This window comes from Oryx dammah, unplaced genomic scaffold (assembly GCF_014754425.2).
Source record: "Oryx dammah isolate SB20612 unplaced genomic scaffold, SCBI_Odam_1.1 HiC_scaffold_27, whole genome shotgun sequence".
Lineage (NCBI taxonomy): Eukaryota > Metazoa > Chordata > Mammalia > Artiodactyla > Bovidae > Oryx > Oryx dammah.
Window position 1 is genome coordinate 4,219,480 of NW_024070211.1, and position 17,154 is coordinate 4,236,633.

At 37.6% G+C, this 17,154-nt stretch overlaps 1 protein-coding gene across 16 annotated transcripts in view; it reads right to left on the minus strand.

The window, feature by feature from the left end:
- Positions 1–441: 441 nt before the first annotated feature.
- Positions 442–17,154, minus strand: part of EIF4G3 (eukaryotic translation initiation factor 4 gamma 3) — a 348,214-nt gene continuing 331,501 nt past the window's right edge. For all 16 annotated transcript variants that reach the window (XM_040229503.1, XM_040229502.1, XM_040229501.1 and 13 more), the window contains 5 exons: positions 15,903–16,001; positions 8,571–8,717; positions 4,912–4,993; positions 3,199–3,345; positions 442–1,403 (listed from right to left, as the gene is read on the minus strand). In XM_040229503.1, the coding sequence (XP_040085437.1) occupies positions 1,222–1,403; positions 3,199–3,345; positions 4,912–4,993; positions 8,571–8,717; positions 15,903–16,001 (657 nt within the window). In that variant the 3' untranslated portion in view covers positions 442–1,221. The remainder of the gene's footprint in view (positions 1,404–3,198; positions 3,346–4,911; positions 4,994–8,570; positions 8,718–15,902; positions 16,002–17,154) is intronic.

Genomic DNA, 17,154 nt, shown 5'->3' on the forward strand with positions numbered 1-17,154 from the left:
TAAAAATCACTGGTATTGGTAGTTTCAAACGGAAGTAGTATCCCTAATCCAAATACATACAATGGAACACTCAGGGATTTACAATAGTGCTGCTAGGTTTGTTTCTACCAAGGATGTATTTTTGCTTGGTGTTGGAAAGAAACATCCCTTGGACTTGAGAGAAGCTCCCCCACCCAAGCACGAGTGCCCTCCTTTGCCCACAAAGTAGCTTGCCTTTTCCAACTGCAGACACACAGACACACACACACTCTCCCCCGCCAAGCCCTCAGAAGCGATCTGGATCAGACAACACGTAGCCAGAGGGCACCTCCCAGAGATGGGCGCACATGCAGCAGCTGTCAAAAGGAGAAGTCACTTTACTTTCTTTTAAACTTGCAATGTTTGCCTTTATTTTGTTCTTTATATTTTGAAAGTGAAAAGAAATAGTACTGAGTCAATTTCTTTTTTTTTTTTTAAATATTTGTTCTATGTATTTACAAGCCTTAAAGTTGCTCTAAAGATTTCAAAAGTATTAAGAGTACTTTTCCCAGGGTAGCACTTTTTTTTTGAACAATTCTTGGAGTTCTCTGGTCCACAGCATTTCTTTCTGTTCCAAGGTTATGTATGTTTTGATTACTATTGTGATTTTTTTATTTTCTGAAGCAAGCTGAGAGGCAGGCAGAAAGATCTGATGCCAAAAAAAAAAAATCTTTCTTACCTTGTTCACCCCAAACCTTCTCAAATCTGGACTAAATACTATGCTTTAAAACAAACGTGAGGTGCATCTGAAGGGGAGGGAAATTTATTTCTCTGCTTTTCTATTATACAAGTTGTTTACAGAAACTGCAAATTAAAAAATTACACTGGCATTTGCAGTCCTTAAAATAAATTAAAAGTTTTCAACTTTTTTTTTGTTTTTTTTTTTTGCTAAACAGATGTGTTTTTTTTTTTTTAAAGTAGGAGTCCTCGTTTAAAAAGAAAAGATTAAAACAGAAAATATTTTCTATAAATAAGACATGTATTTTGGTTTTAGTGCTCCCGCCCTCAGGTCTGAAGGTTACTTTTTTTCCAGTACCTTTTTCCTCCATGATCACCTTTTTTTCTCTTTCCCCTCTCCCACTCGTGCACACGTGGGGGTTTCTGCGAGAATTGGCCTTGCTGCACTGTGATTGGCGAAGACGTGAAACTTTTTAAAAAAATACTTAAATTGTTTCTTTTCTTTCGTTTTGTGTATTTGAAGTTTTAGTTATCCTCAGACTCCTCTTCTGCTTCCCGCAGCCATGTGAAGAACGCCGTGACGGATTTCAGGGCCACACCCTTCCCATTCTGCTCTGCGGGGTCCTTGCTGCTCTCCCACTTGTAGAAGGCATCCTCAGAGATCACCTCCTCGTCATACAGGCAATCAAAAAACATCCGTAGCAAATCTGCAAGGAGGCGAAAGGAAACCACAGGTTTGGGGGCACTGCGGCTGTGATGAGGCAGCATTCCCATCCAGTGCAGGAAAGGAATTCCTGTGCAGGACGCCCCGTGGGGTCAGGGCACCCATGAGACTTCATCACACCTCTCCCCACCCCTCCCCGACAGCCTGAGAGCAAAGCCACTTGTCTAAAGAATGCGAGTAGATTCAGGCAGTCGGAACTAGTTCTTATTCCTGTTACTTTATTCAATTTGAACTGTTTTCTGATGTTACTGTATTTCTGATATTACTGAGCTGTTTGATGTTACACAGTTTTCAACCTAAACACTTAAAAGTACAAGAATAATTTTTTAAACTTTCCTTTTGATACATTTTCTTTGAGATTTTACAATAAAATTGTCTAATTTTTACAAATTTTGGGAGGCAAAGGCAGAATGTACCTTCTCCCCTCTAATGTTGCTATCAAAATGAAGAGAGTAATAATTCATATGGAAAACATGGGTAGAAACTATCTCATCTGGATTTTATCCAGTGAAATGATAGCCATTATGTTCAGTGCCCAGATGATCTGGGCAATTTTAGTTCTCTGTTTTACTCTCATCATGGAAACTTAGCTTATATTATTGTTTTAAAAAGGACAGATTTATAGACAGAATATCTCTTCAGTTACATTCCGAGGACTGTTCCAATCCCTCCCTTTATTTCCCAAAGGGATTTAACACCACTAGCCAAGAAGAAAAACTTTGCAGAAGTTACAACCTAAGGAAATGCCAAAGAATTACTTCAGTGCTATCTGTGAAATAGCCATATACTTACTGTCCACTTTCAAAGTTTCAACTGAATTTTCAAGATTTAATATAATTCAATTAATTTACCAGATCACTAACACTTGGGTGTTCGGGTTAACTTATTTGTCTGGTTAGCCAGAATTAACTTTAACTCTTAACTGAAAATTAGTCTAAAATGCCTTCATGTCTTTGCGGGGTATCTGAGGATTCTCGCAAGTATCACCGTCTTTCATTATTAAGGCCTGGGTCCAAGAAGGTGAAAAACTGTACTGCACAGACGCTAATGCCACCTGCCCTAGACCTGCACTGTCTAACAGGGTAGCCACTAACCACATGGAGCTGCTGCTGCTGCTGCGTCGCTTCAGTCGTGTCCGACTCTATACGACCCCACAGACAGCAGCCCACCAGGCTCCCCCGTCCCTGGGATTCTCCAGGCAAGAACCCTGGAGTGGGTTGCCATTTCCTCCTCCAATGCATGAAAGTGAAAAGTGAAAGTGAAGTCGCTCAGCTGTGTCCGACTCTTAGCGACCCCATCATGGAATGCAGCCCACCAGGCTCCTCCGCCCATGGGAGTTTCCAGGCAAGAGTCCTGGAGTGGGGTGCCAATGCCTTCTCTGAACCACATGGAGCTACTGACATTTAATATTTTAAGTTCAGCTCCTTAGTCACAGTGGCCACATTTAGGTGCTTGACTGACACGAGTGGTTCATGGTTGTCACGTACTGCATGACAGATACATCTCCATTATGCAGAGATTCCTATAAGACAGATGTGCCTGAGAATGAGGATTAAATCTCCTAGATAACATGAATAATATAACTAGTCTTCTTGTCATTTTCTCATAAAAGTCAATTACTTAAAAACATTCATGTTTATCAAAGTTACAGGCTGAGTTTCATCAGTCGGGATGCTGCTATTGCCCACTGTTTAAAGCCCATCAAACTGTCTCTCGAGTGCTGCCCTGGATAAACCTCACCCTTCAGCTGGGTTAACTGTAGCATGAGGGAGACTTACTGGCAGGTTGATCGAGTTTTACTATTGATGCTTGAAGTGCATAAAGTGCTTGCAGTTCCTTCTCTGTATCTGAGTCTAGGTACTTGAGTAAGATCGGCACTCTCTGCTTGATAACAGCAGTGTCCACTCGGAAGGTTGAACAGTCGGCTGGAAGAGACAGAGGAACTGAGCATTAACACACAGCTGTTTTCAGTTTTCTGAATCAGTAAGACACATGACCCTGCAAGGAAAGAGGAACCAAGGGGTTCTGAGGTAAAGGTTTGGAAACGCCAAATTTTCTAAAATTTTAATTAAAAACAAAACAACTTTACTGAATTTGTTACAACACTGCTTCTGTTTTATGCTTTGGTTGGTTGGTCGTGAGGCATGTGGGATCCTAGCTCCCCTATCAGGGGTCGGATCCACACCCCCTGCACTGGAGGGCGAGGTGTCCCAGCCACTAGACCACCAGGAGAATACGTGAAATTCTTCCCAAAACAAACAAATTAACAAAAACATGGAGAGGGATGTGTTTATAGAGTGCTGGGCTCCCTCAGGAGCAGCAGTGCGCTCAGTTCTTTGTCTTCAGTCATAATTAAACAGGGACAGCGGTCTCATGACAGTCCAAACCATGAAAACATTAACAAGGAAACTAAAGAGAAATTAAACAGAGTTCATTTAAATCTCTTAAGAAGGGTAAAAGAATTAGAACCGTCGTATTATTTCTAGCAGTTGTTACTGTTTAGTCATTCAGTCCTGTCTGACTCTCTTGCGACCCCATGGACTGTAGCCCGCCAGGCTCCTCTGTCCATGGAATTCTCCAGGAAAGAATACTGGAGTAGGTTGCTATTCCTTCTCCGGGGGATCTTCCCAACCCAGGGATGGAGCCCAAGTCTCCTGCACTGGCAGGCAGGAGGCCTGAGCCACCAGGGAAGCCCCATTATCAGCAGGATGAGGGCCAGCTGTGGCAGTAGCAAGCAACACCAGGTGTTTAAATTCATCTGACAGAAAATCTTGAATTGTGAAGCTATCTCTATAATGATTCTCAACAACTTTTCAGCTGACAATTTTTTTTTTCTATTTCAGTGACAGAAATGTGGACTTTAATCCAAGGCCAAGTAGATGATCTCATTAAGTATTAGTAAAAACTACGTGCAGGGGTGGAAGAAAAAAAAAACAACAAAACTACGTGCAGCTTGGACCATTTAGAGTCTCTACTAATTGAATCCTATCTGTCTATGTAATTCATAAACATTCAATAATAGTGTCTTATCAGGTCAATATAAAACAGGAGAAATAATTGGTATTTTCTTTCCCCATACATGAATTTACATAAAGTGGCTTTTCTTTTGAGATTAGTGACACTGGACAAGAATATTCAAATTGTTCATTTTAACTCGTGAATGGAAGGCAGGGGAGCCTTTGAATGTTGGAGGTGAAAAGTAAAGGAAAAGTCACACACAGCAAACAACCTCAGGAGCAGGCACCAACTTCCTGCTGAACTGGGGAACAGAAGACCCACAGTAGCTCTCACATCTGGGCTCGCTGCAGGCAGAGCAGCTATCTGTGCCGCGGCCCAAGACAGACAGGCATTGTAGACAGAAAGGGCATTCATTTGGCACAGAAACTGAGCTTTACAGTGCAACTGTTAAAGGCAATATAAACCCTGACCCACATCGTCAGCAGCTGACATACGGAGGATTTTCAGATGTTGCCTTCAGAAATACTACTTACCTATAATAGCTGCTTTACAGACGGCTGTCATTAAAGCTCTAAGGAATGTAGGTGAACTCATCTGGCTTTCATCTAGATTAGCCTGCAATCAAAAGTACATAGAACAGTTCAAGGTACCCTTGGCACACCAGAGATATTATCTTCCCCTAAACCAGGCTTCATCTTGCACTAAGGGCACATGAGATCACGTTCAACTTTTCAGTAAAAGTTAGTCTTCTGATTCACCAGGAAATACTGGGACTCTCGTCAGTTCTTTCTGAAAGTGCTCCACGTAGCAGTGTTTTGTTTCCGGGGAGCTGACCACTCCATGTCCTCTGTTCATTCAGTTAAACAGAGCTGTGTACTATGTACATTCGGAAATGCAACTGTTTAAAAGCATTTTCCCTTTTCAATAAATAAGCCATCTTAAGACGATCTATCCACATCTACAAAGTTGAAAGGACAGCTACTCCACACCGACAGAGCATTTTCAGGCCCACTCTGCTCAGCAGCACGCAACTTCATTTAGGTGTGCTAACACTGCTTGTTCATCTTAATTTCAGGCTAATTTCTAGAATTACCTCAAATAAACACCTCAGGTAGTGGTGAGATAACTGTTCCTCTTTTCTGAGGATGGCAAAAACATGTATTCTGAGATAAGTTAAATAGAGTAAATGAACCTCCACCTTATTTTTCAGTTTATTTCTCTTAAGATCTTATCTTTTTGCTATAAAATACTACACCAACCACATAAGAAGCAAAAGGAGAAAACACACAAATGGAGCCATTTTCTAGGCAGGTGTTTCAAACGTTTCCCAGAGTTTATGTTCCTTATGCCTATGAACAGAATTAATACTTATCTCAGGTTCTTTTAAGAGCTTAGACTATCATAGCACAGCACAGTATTTTCTACTGAAAGAGTCATTTTTAAAATAACTGGCTACGAAAAAATTTTAAATGCCATTTAAAAAGGTATGTGTTAGAAAGCTAAGAATTTCAAAGATATTTAGAGATCAGTTTAATGTTTATGAATTTTAGAAATGATGTAGATTAACCAGTAGCTCTCTCTGCCGAATACCTAACCTCACATATATCACTTGGGAGGAACCGGTGGTTTCTTGAAAGCAGAGTTAAGAGGGGTTAACAAGTCAGATGGCTAGCTCTGCAGGATACTGGCAGAGCAGAATACAGAGGACCAGGCCACCTTTCGCTACTGATCTCGTCCCACAGGACAGAAACGTGGTGATATTGCTAATAGCTAAGGCTGAGAATAACGTGGGGTAAGAGCTATGTAGAAAAGATTTCATAATGGTTTATGTTTTATATGGTTTATGCTCGTCTCTTTAAATAATATACAAGCTGAAGGCAAGGCTAGTCTAGCCCTGGAAATTACTTCTGCAAAGTCTGAACAATTATTTTTGAATAAATGAGAGAATAAAAACACACCATTACTCTTTGGCTCAACAATACTTTATAAACAGGTTGTAGAGCTATTTCAGCTGAGTATAAAATCCCCAAAGGATCAGATTTCAAGTAGAGTCGGAGAAAAACAAATGAGTTAGATGTAATTACTGACAGATGATAACACTTCGAAGCCATGTGACTGTCTCTTCCATTTCAAAGAAATGAACTGTGTATCTCTTCTACCAAATAAAGCCAGACACTGTAATTCTAGTATTCAAGAACAGAAAAGACATGAAGAAAAGTATCAAGAACACTAAAGATGAAGCAAACATATTAATAAAAATGGGCAAGAACAATAAAGAAAATGGGTCTGCTAATTGGAAATGATAAGCAAAGTCAGATTACTGGATAGCAGTAGTATCAGATGAACAGCAACAAACACCTTAGATGTCCTGTGAGCTTAGTGACCACTGTGATGTTTTTGTTTCCTTGATCCTTTTTTAAAATTCACCTTTATTGGGTATCATTTACATTCATTAAAATTTACCCTTTGTCTGATTTTTATGGAGAATAATTGTTGGTCTGGGATAAGCTAAATAACTACTACTATTTAAGAAAATAGGGCCCAACATGGGTGAAGAGGTAAAAACAGCATCATTTGGCAATATATGAGAAATAAAAGACCAAACTGCTGAAATGAAAGAGGATGATGTTCAGCATGCAAATATCGACCTGACTTCTAAACCATAGAAGAAGGTCCCTGAGGTCAATAATATACCAGAAAGCCTGATACTAATTCTATCCTAAAATCTACAACAAACTACCATACGAATGGTTTTAAAGTCTTACAGAGGAAAGAGATGGTTATGCTAAGAACAAATAAGGACAAAAGATGACCAAGTCATGCTAAACTAACCTCCTCTCCTTTTCTGATACGATCACCATATGGCAGCTCCGAAGGATAGAGCTTTAACTTTTCCAGGATTTAGCAAGACATCTGACAAAATATAATAGGTATTCCCTTGTAGGCAAGATGAAAAGATGAACTAGATGGTAGGAATGATGTGAAATAATAAACAAGTTAGCAGCTGACATGTCCACTGGGATGGCGATGAGATCTTGTCCTAAAAAGTATGCTGCTTTGTCCTTGGTCCTACTCGACTCACACACTTTCCCCATAACTTGAGTGAGTGCAAAGCTGACATACTAATCAAATGCAAAGTGAAAAAGTACAGAGTGAAAAAGATGGAAGCAAAATGGAGGACCAGGTTAGAATCCAATATGTCCTGACAAGACTTTTAAGAAAGTGTCTCATTTAAGAAGATAAATCTAAATAGAAACAAATGTTTAAAACACTATTTTGGCTCAAAAACCAAACATGTAAGTTTGGCATGGAAGAAATGACTAACTTGTAGAATGTAAATGAGTGGGCACTGCAAGACTGAGTGGAGAGGTTTGGGTTCACGGTGGTGAGTCTGCCAGAAGCACAGGGTTAGAAAAGAAAACACAGAACGCTGAAGTGCCACCCAGCTCTGTACTGCTGGACCACTGCCACCGATCATGCTCAGTTTACACGTGGCACATCGAAACGCACATTCAAAATGCAGGGTATGTTTGTATGGGAATAACCAGACAAGGGCCTGGATATCAAGATTTTAAGAAGGAATGAAAGAACCTAGAGGAGGAGTCAGGAATATATTCTATTGGCTATTATACATTACTTAAAAAAACATTCCCAATTAGGTGAGGTGATAGACTATCCCAAAGACAGGAGGGGAAAAAGGTTAAAAAAATTATGAGAAGCTTCATGATTTCTCAACACCTGGAAATGGTTAAAGAAACAGCAACCCATTAGAAGGACTACAAAACAAGAGTTATACAAAACGGAGAGAACGAGATTAGCCCCCTGTGGCTTTCTTTCAGCTTGGATTAGTATATGATTCCAGGAAAATGTACACATCTACATAAACAAAAGTTAATATTTAAAGGAATACACTAACAAGTTAAATACAGACATGATCAATGGACTCTACAACACAAGATTTTAAGGTATGTTATGAAAAGGTAAGCCAGCACATTTCATAATAATTACATATTGCTTATTAATTTTATCCAGAATAGTATCTAAAATGTGAGAACATGAGAAAGAAATGCAAATTTTTGAATGGTAAAATGTAGTGTATATACTAAACTAATGAGAGATCCAGAAAAATGGCTTATGTTTTGAATATTTTTACTTGACTTTATAAAAGACTATTAATCTTTAGTCTTTATACCTCTACCCAGTCAAAGATCTGTTCATCATTTGCCTTGTCCTCAATAATGAGTTTCTCAAGTCGCTTATACAGCTCTTCAGCAGAGAGTTCTTTCTTCAAAAGTGCTTCGGAGGAACAGGAACTGTCAGACTCTAAAAAGTCCAACTTCTGAAACATACAAAGTTAAACATATTAAAATAATTCAATATTATCATCACCCTGTGAAGAAAACAAAGTCATGGGCTATCTCTTCTATTTCACGTGGAATCAAAATGATTAGCAGAAAGCCATTCTGTATTTATAGTTCTGAAAGATTTTAAATGCATTATTCTTCTGAATATACCATTTTTTTAATACTGAAGATCTCTGATTCTTCTTAAAAACAAGCTTACTTTTCTTCCAAATCATTGAGCTTCAGTCTTCATTTTCAGTATGTCTGATCCACAATATCAGTTTCAAGTGTACAATATAGCAATCTGACTTTTGTATATACTGTGAAATGACCACCACAGTAAGCCCAGCCATTCTCTGTCACCTTACAAAGTCAGCACAATGCTACTGACTGTGCTCTCCAAGCTGTGCGTCACGCATTCCCATAACCTACTTATTTTGTAACTGCAAGTTTGTACCTCTTGACCCCCCCTTCACCTATTTCACCTCTGCCAATCCCTTCTGCTCTGGCAACCACCTACCTCTTCGCTCAATCTACGGGTTTTTATTTGTTTTGTGCCTCTCATGTGTAAGTGAAATCAGGCAGTGTTTGTCTTTCTCTTTGCTTATTTCATTTAACCTCATACCTGTGGGTGCTTCAGTCTTGCTCTCAGCTGTGACACAGCTCTAAGGCAGGGCAGGTGTACCAGCAAGGATACAATTTAGCTGCCTTTCTACAGCCTATGATTAGCATCACTATCGCCACAGAGCAGCTGTTGAAAACTCTGCAGCTTTGGTTTTGTCAAGTCCTTCCAACACCTCCTTACCATTCTGAATCCAAGTGTGAAAAATGATGCCGTGACTGTTTAACTCTTTGGTGAGTATTAAAAAAAAAGAAACCAATAATCAAAGTGATATTTCATTTTCTAGGGTATAAGGCCATGAAGTATATAAGTATGCTTTGCTTTATACAGCTTCTCCATGCAAAACCCATAAAGATTAAAATACTAAAGATTATTTACAAATTTTTCTCTAATACCATAGAAGACTCATGTATATTCCTATATCCTCCTTGGATCCACAAATCAAAAATTACCCGGAATTCTGTGAAAAAAATTCATTGTTTTCATTATCTTTACCATGAATGTAGCACTTTAAAATAATATATTCCTATAAAGCTTCAGAAACATTATTCAGTATCACAATTTTTCTGATTCAATGTTGATAAATGCGTTAACTATCACATTTCAATATACATACAAAATTACAAGATGATGGCCGTAAGTTCTTTTAAGAACAGGCAACCGATTTTTCATAACCTGAAACATTCTCCAAATTTGTTTCAACATTACTTTAGATGTTAGGATACCTACACAGAATACCTTTTTAACCTACCCTACACCTACACAGACAATTGGAGATCTGAGGGCAATTAACATTAATAGCAAAGTTAAACATTAATTACACTGCTCATAAATAAAATGATCTAAAAATGTGAAAGTGAGTCTTTACCATGGCCTAATGAAGTCAGTGGTGAGCTGTGAAGTTTAGCTTGTTCACTGGAAACATTTATCCCTCAGAATCTCTGTGTTTCTATGCAAGCCATCTAATCTTCCTAGAACCTAGAAGGCTGGGCTTCAAATTTATGCCATCAGCTCATCACTATCTCTTATAGAATGTACTAGGGTTCCCAGAAAAAGGGCATTATATCAGCCATTTTAGAAGAAAGCTAAAAGTCAAGGTAAGGATGGCCAAGTTTTCTGAAGCCTCATTTTTCTGTTTTCTAAACATTTTTATTAATAACAACATTATGCATAGTTGACTGAGTTCCTCTCTATGCTCACTGCTTCTTAAACATTCTTTTTTAATCCTCATAAAAATTCTATAACACAGATATTATAATAAGCATTTCATAGGTAAGGAATCTGAGGCTTAGCGAAATCAAGTAATTTTAAAGTCTTAAGTGGGAGAAAACTGGAATCTGAACCCAGGTTTATCTGACTTTAAATAAGGGCGCCACATGTTTTCATTTCTCTTGGATACACACCCAGAAGCACAATTGCTGGGCCTCATGGGAATTCCATGAAAAATCATCCTTATGCAGCTGTTTTCATAAATTATATCTTTATACAATGTATGCCCATTAACACGTATTTATTATTTTATGGATTTGCCTTTTAAATCATAATCATTCAGTGAACAAAAAGGCGTTACAAATGGAAAACAAAATAATGCCGATTTGTATTTATCTGTGGGTTACCTTTGCCAGTTATCTCCATTTCTTCACATGGCTGCGAGTTATCTCCTAGTGTCCCTTTGCTTCAACCTGAAAGGCTCAGTTTAGGATGGCAAGTCTAACTAACTAACTTAGTTTTTATCTGGGAATGTCTTCATATCTTCCTCATTTTTGTAGGAAATATTTCAATAGTCTTTAAATTTCAGAACTTTAAGTATATCATTCCATTATCTTCTGACTATCACAGTTTCTGATGAGAAATTGGCTATTAATTTTATTGCAGCTTCTTTGTATGCGATGAGTCACTTTTTCTCTTGATGCTTTCAATATTTCTTCTTTGTTTTCTGTCTTTCAACAGTTTCATTGTATCTTGTTGTGAAACTGAGTTTATCCTGCTTGGAGTTTGTTGAAATTCATAAATATGTAGAATCATATCTTTGATCAAATTTGGTAAATTTTCAACCATTATTTCCTTAAATATTTTCTTCTGTCCCTTTCTCTCTTCTCTGGGGCTCCATTATGATATACCGACATGCTTGATGCTGTCCCCTAAGTCCTCAGACTCTTCATTTTTCTTGATTCTTTTTTCTTTCTGCTCCTCAAACTGAGTAATTTCTTCTTTTAAAGCCTTTTATATGTTAAATGGATTAATTTTTCAATATGTATTATTATAATTAAAAGTTTTTTAAAAAATAAACAACAGTAGGGACATTTTTATTTTAAAAATGCAGTGATATTCAGTTTCATGTAACAATGCCAGAAATTTCATTGGGAAAAAAATTAATAAAAGGTGTATCTGCAAATACTAAAGATGGATTTTCATCATAGTAAATCAGTGCTGAATCAGTGATTCCTGACTGAGCAATTTCAGCTGTGCTGTTTTCAAGTTCACTGATTGATCCGTCTGTTCAAACCTGCTGTTGAGACATTCTAGCTAATTTTTCATTTTGGCTATTGTCACTTTTCAGTTTCTGTTTGGTTCCTTTTTATAATTTCTACCTCTTTACTGGTATTCTCAGCTTGTTCAGTCCATCATTCTGATTTCCTTTATTTCTTCCTCCATGGTCTTCTTTAGTAACTGGAGCACAGATAAAGCCGTTGTCTAGTAAGCCCAATGTCTGAGCTTCCCCAGGGATGCTTTCTGCCAGTTTCTTTTTTCCCTTTTAAAAAGCTGTATTTTCCTGTTTCTTTGCATACTTTATAATTTTTTGTTGAAAACCAGACCTTGCAATGTGCTAAGTCTGGACATCAGATTCTCTCCTCTACCTAGGAACTGCTGATGTTGTAGTTATGTGTTCATTTAGTGACTTTCTCATGAGGACCATATTCCTTCTTTTGTGTGGTTAGTGAAATCTCTAATCCACTATCTCTGCTGTCAGCCAGTGACCTTTCAGAAATTTCAGTGACTATCTGGATCCGAGGAGAAAAAGAGAGAGGTATGGGGAAGACTCAGATGTGTTCAGTTTAAGCTTCTGTAACACACCCTGTCTGAGAAGTCACTTCAGAATGAGGGATGGAAACATCAAGGTCCTGAGATGGGTCCCTGGTGAAGTGGTAGGCAGATTTAAAGACACAGCACCAGTCTTTGGAGGACAAGGTCGTTATTGCTCAATCTGGCACCAGAAAGACAACGACTGTCCTTTCAGCTGTCTACCAGAGAGCTGGAGGCTGGTAGCTCTCTAGGCAAAATTCCGAAATCACTGAAATTTACCACTCTTTCTTCATCAAGCTTTGTCCTGGTTCTGGTAGTGCATTTGTTCCACTCGACTCCATAATTTCAAAATAGCTGTTTCTAACTATCCCAGCTCAACAGCTGTTCCAGCGGAGGGACTAACTCTGGATCTTACTACTTCATCTTTTCTACATCCATACATTGGTTTGATAATTCTAAATTAACCTTATATTCCTGTGACAAACCTACCTGGTTATGATGTATTATGTTTTTTTGTTGTTGTTAGATGTGACTTGTGCAAATTTTGTTGACAACAAATTTAGTCAACAAAATTTTCTCTATGTTAATTAGGAATTAGTCTATAGTTCTCTTTTCTTGAAATGCCTTTGTCTAGTCTTGTTATCAGTGTACTGCTGGCCTCATAGAATGAGTTGGAAAACAGTCTCTCCTGTTCAACGCTTTGGAAGAATTAGTATGAAAGTTTTGCAAAACTGGCATTACTTTTTCCTTTAACGTTTGGTAGAACTCATCCAAGCCTGGAGTGTTTTTTGAGGGAAAATTTTTAACTACTAAAATTTCTTTCATAGATATTCACGTTATCTGTTTTTCTACTTGCTCTATTAGTTTCTTCTTGCTCAAGAAATTTACTCATTTCAACTAAGTTGATGTGTCTATGTTATTACGTGTAGAATATGTACAATGTCACCTCTCTCATTCTTTTTATTAGAAATTTGTGCCTTATCTTTTATTTTTCCTGATTAGTTTAGCTAGGGGTTTATCAACTTTATCTTCTCAAAGAACCAGCTTTTGACTTCAGTGACTCTTCTTTATTGTTCTTCTGTTTCACTGATTTCTGCTCTGCTTTTTGTTATTTCCTTTTTTCTATTTACTTTTGAGTTTTATTTGCTCTTCCTTTTTCTAATTTTGTAAGGTTAAAGCTGAAGTTAATGATTTGTGACCTTACTTCTTTTCTACATCAGGTGTTCAGCGCTAAAAACTTCACTCTAATACTGCTTCAGTTGTATCCCACAAATTTTTATGTGCTGTGTTTTCACTTTCATCCAGTACAAAATATTTTTAAAATATCTTTTATGATTTATTTGACTCATGGGTTATTTAGAAGTGTGTTACTAAGTTTCTAAATATATATTGCCCTTCTTCTTAAAGGTTAGCTTACTTGGAAGTCAACTCTATATTAACTCATATTTTCTCAGTACTTTAAAATTATTCTACCATCTTTTACTGTCATCTTTTTAACACTTTGATTGACAGTATACAACTGGGTTTTCATTGTTGTTATTGCAAAATTTGTTTTTCCTTTGGAGGTAATATGCTTCTTTCTAGCTACTTTAAAATCTTTTCTTTTTTTCTTTCTTGATATTATGCAGTTTCACTAAAGTGTAACTATCCTATGTGGTATACATGTGCTTTCTACAGATTCATATATTTTTCAGCTCTGGAAAAGTCTTAGCCACAATCTCTTCTCTTTTCCATTCTGTTTTCCCTTTTAGAATTTCAGTTAGACACATTACAGACATTCTCTTTCTAGCCCCTAAATTTTATTAACATCTATCAGAATTCTAGCTAGTTTCTTTTCTTATATCTGTACTCAATTTTTATATCTGTGCTCATTTTTGTGACTTTCTTTTTTAAATAGTGTTATTTTATATTATGAGTTATCATTCTATTATTTCAAGTCCCCAGAGTCTAAATCCTGCATTTATTCCCTGTTTACTCTCACTCTTGGTTACTTATTTCATTATATGTTAAATGAACTTTAAGTATTAACTCATACATTTGGACACTGTTAACTTGTCGAAAATAAGAGGTAAGTTGAGTATGTTTTCTCCAAAGAGCATTTTGGCTTGGTGCTTCATGGAGCTGGGTTGCTACTGAACCAGGACCATTTCAGCTTCTTCAGGATCTTTGGGAGCACTCTCAGAGGTATTAGGCAACTTGTGCTTAGTTGCTTTGCGACCCCATGGACTGTAGCCCACCAGGCTTCTCTGTCCATGGGGATTCTCACATGTGCTTACTGCTCAGAATTCAGATTTCATCTTTGGCTTTCCCCCCCTCATTCTTTCTATTACTTGGAAGTTTCTTCCATGTTCTGTGACCCCAGCAAGAGAGATATATTATGCCTTATGTAGGCTCTTATTACCATGGCAGGAGTGCTCCTTAGTGTATCTAGTTTAAAACTAAAAGAAAGCGAAAATCCACTGTGAATCTAATGTCTTTATCCAACTTAAAATATTCATGCTTTAAAATCATTTTCAGATTGCTTTATTATTTTCTTTTAACCTGAGTGACTTTTTTCTCCTTATTGCTGAATTTATAGGCTATCTTAGCAGTTATTTTCCTCAGATGTTTTAGGATTTTGATTTCCAGGATAATTTTGAGACGAATGTTTTTTTTTAGGACCAGATTTTATCAATTGTGGAGCCTTCTGCCTTGTTGTGGATTTCTGGATCCAGTTACTAAGTCAGTAGGCAGCTTAGCTAAGGTTCTGCCTATAAAACTGTACCTACCTTCCTAACACTTATTTATCGATTTTCCACTTAGTGACATGCAGTAAGCCTGTCTCCAATCTTGTACCTTGTAAGGGGCTATTACCCTACAGAAATCACTCCTGACTTGTTTCTGTCTGCTTTCAGACCCAGAGCTCAGAAGACTTGCAGCTTTAGCACTATTACACCTGCTTTATTTATCAATTTCATTCCTGGTTCATGGATACATGTAACTTGTTTTCAAAATGTGTCTAATTTTTTAAATCTTTATTTTTCATCTGTCATCTAATGACTGCATAGACAAAAAGCCATGAGGTTGTTAAAAGTTCCCAGATGAGAACTGTGATTGTTTCCGACAACAGATTAGAAAATATTTCTCCTTAGGAATCACGAGTCTTTTTGAGGGTAAAGTGGCCTTAAAGTATAGACTTAAAATGACATCTTGACCATGATTCCTGTTTTGGTCTAAGTTTAAAAACTGGGGCTTCCCTAGTGACTTAGACAGTAAAGAATCCGCCTGCTATGTGGGAGACCTGGGTTCAATCCATGGGTTGGGAAGACTCCCTGGAGAAGTGAATGGCTACCCATTCTAGTATTCTTGCCTGGAGAATTCCATGGACAGAGAAAGCCGGGCAGATTACAGTCCATAGGGTCACAAAGAGTCAGACATGACTGAGCAGTTTTAACTTTCACTTAATAACCAGAATACTGATGCAATTACTTTTATTTCCTCTAAGAAACAGACCAACTACTATCAAACAGGAGGTATAAGCCTTGCTGCTACTCACCTGCTCCAAGAGAAAATTATGTACATCTTCCCCTTCTGGTAAAAAGTCCTTCCAGCTGAGGTCAGCCTCCCTCCATAGGGCTCCCACTTTCTTATGGCTCTACAACAGAGATTAAGTCCAGCTCATTTACTTCTACATTGGAAGGAGGGAAAAAAGTCAAGAGTGCCAAACTGTGAAGGCTAAAAAAATGGAAACTTTTCCTTGTGCTAATATGAAGTTAATTTCTTATGATTCTCAGCTTTTAAGCTGAGATGTCTGAATGTACATAAATGTAGTGGTAAGTGAAGTACAGTTGCTTAAGGTTCAATAATTTCTTTTACCAGATGACTAATCTGGGGGTTGGCAAGCTTGGTGTTTGGTGTTTTTTTTTTTAAATATAATCATCTAAAAAGAGTTTAATTCACACAACTTATAAATTTAAAACTGTCTCTTTTCCGGGACAGTACTATATGCACTGGTGATTAAAGCTATTCAATAAGCCTTGCTGGAGGCCCTCTTCATAGTAGGTTATCATTATGCTACTTAACATGAGAATGATTAAGGAAGTCATTGCTCCTGAACAAGGAAACAGAATTATTTCAAGGGCAAGAAGAAGTGCAAGGTTGAGCCCAACAAACAGCAGAGAAGAGCTGCTGTCAGTTGGAAAACTGATGAGAGGGTTCAAGTCCACTCCCTGAACCAAGTCACAGTGATAAAGGAAAGCGTCAGGCTTTGAGGCTGCAACTGTCATCTAAGGAACACGTACTAGTTATTTCACAGACTGATTTGCCCAGGGCATAGCTGATATAACCTGGCAGAGCTAGGATTTTAACTCTAGCTTAATTTCAGAGTTTAAGTCCTATGAGAAAAAAGTGAGAATCTGCTTTCTGTTTCTACAAATAAATGTTAACAAGAATTTGAATTTCAAGGGATGAAGTCAAATAGGTAGAAGAGGAAGAGAAAATTCTGGATCTAGAAATTAGGGTTCAATAAAAAGTTCAGTGCCATCAAGCAAAGGGTAGTAATAATATATATAGATAATCACCAGGACTAGAGATGAGACTATTCAGTGTACCTATCTATGAGTAATTATCACACAAATTAGATACAGAGGAACTTCTGCAGATTTAGACAGAGAAATGATATGCTATTTTGTTTTGTATCAGTGCCTACAAAACATGGAACAACAGACTGGTTTCAAATAGGAAAAGGAGTATGTCAAGGCTGTATATTGTCACCCTGCTTATTTAACTTATATGCAGAATACATCACG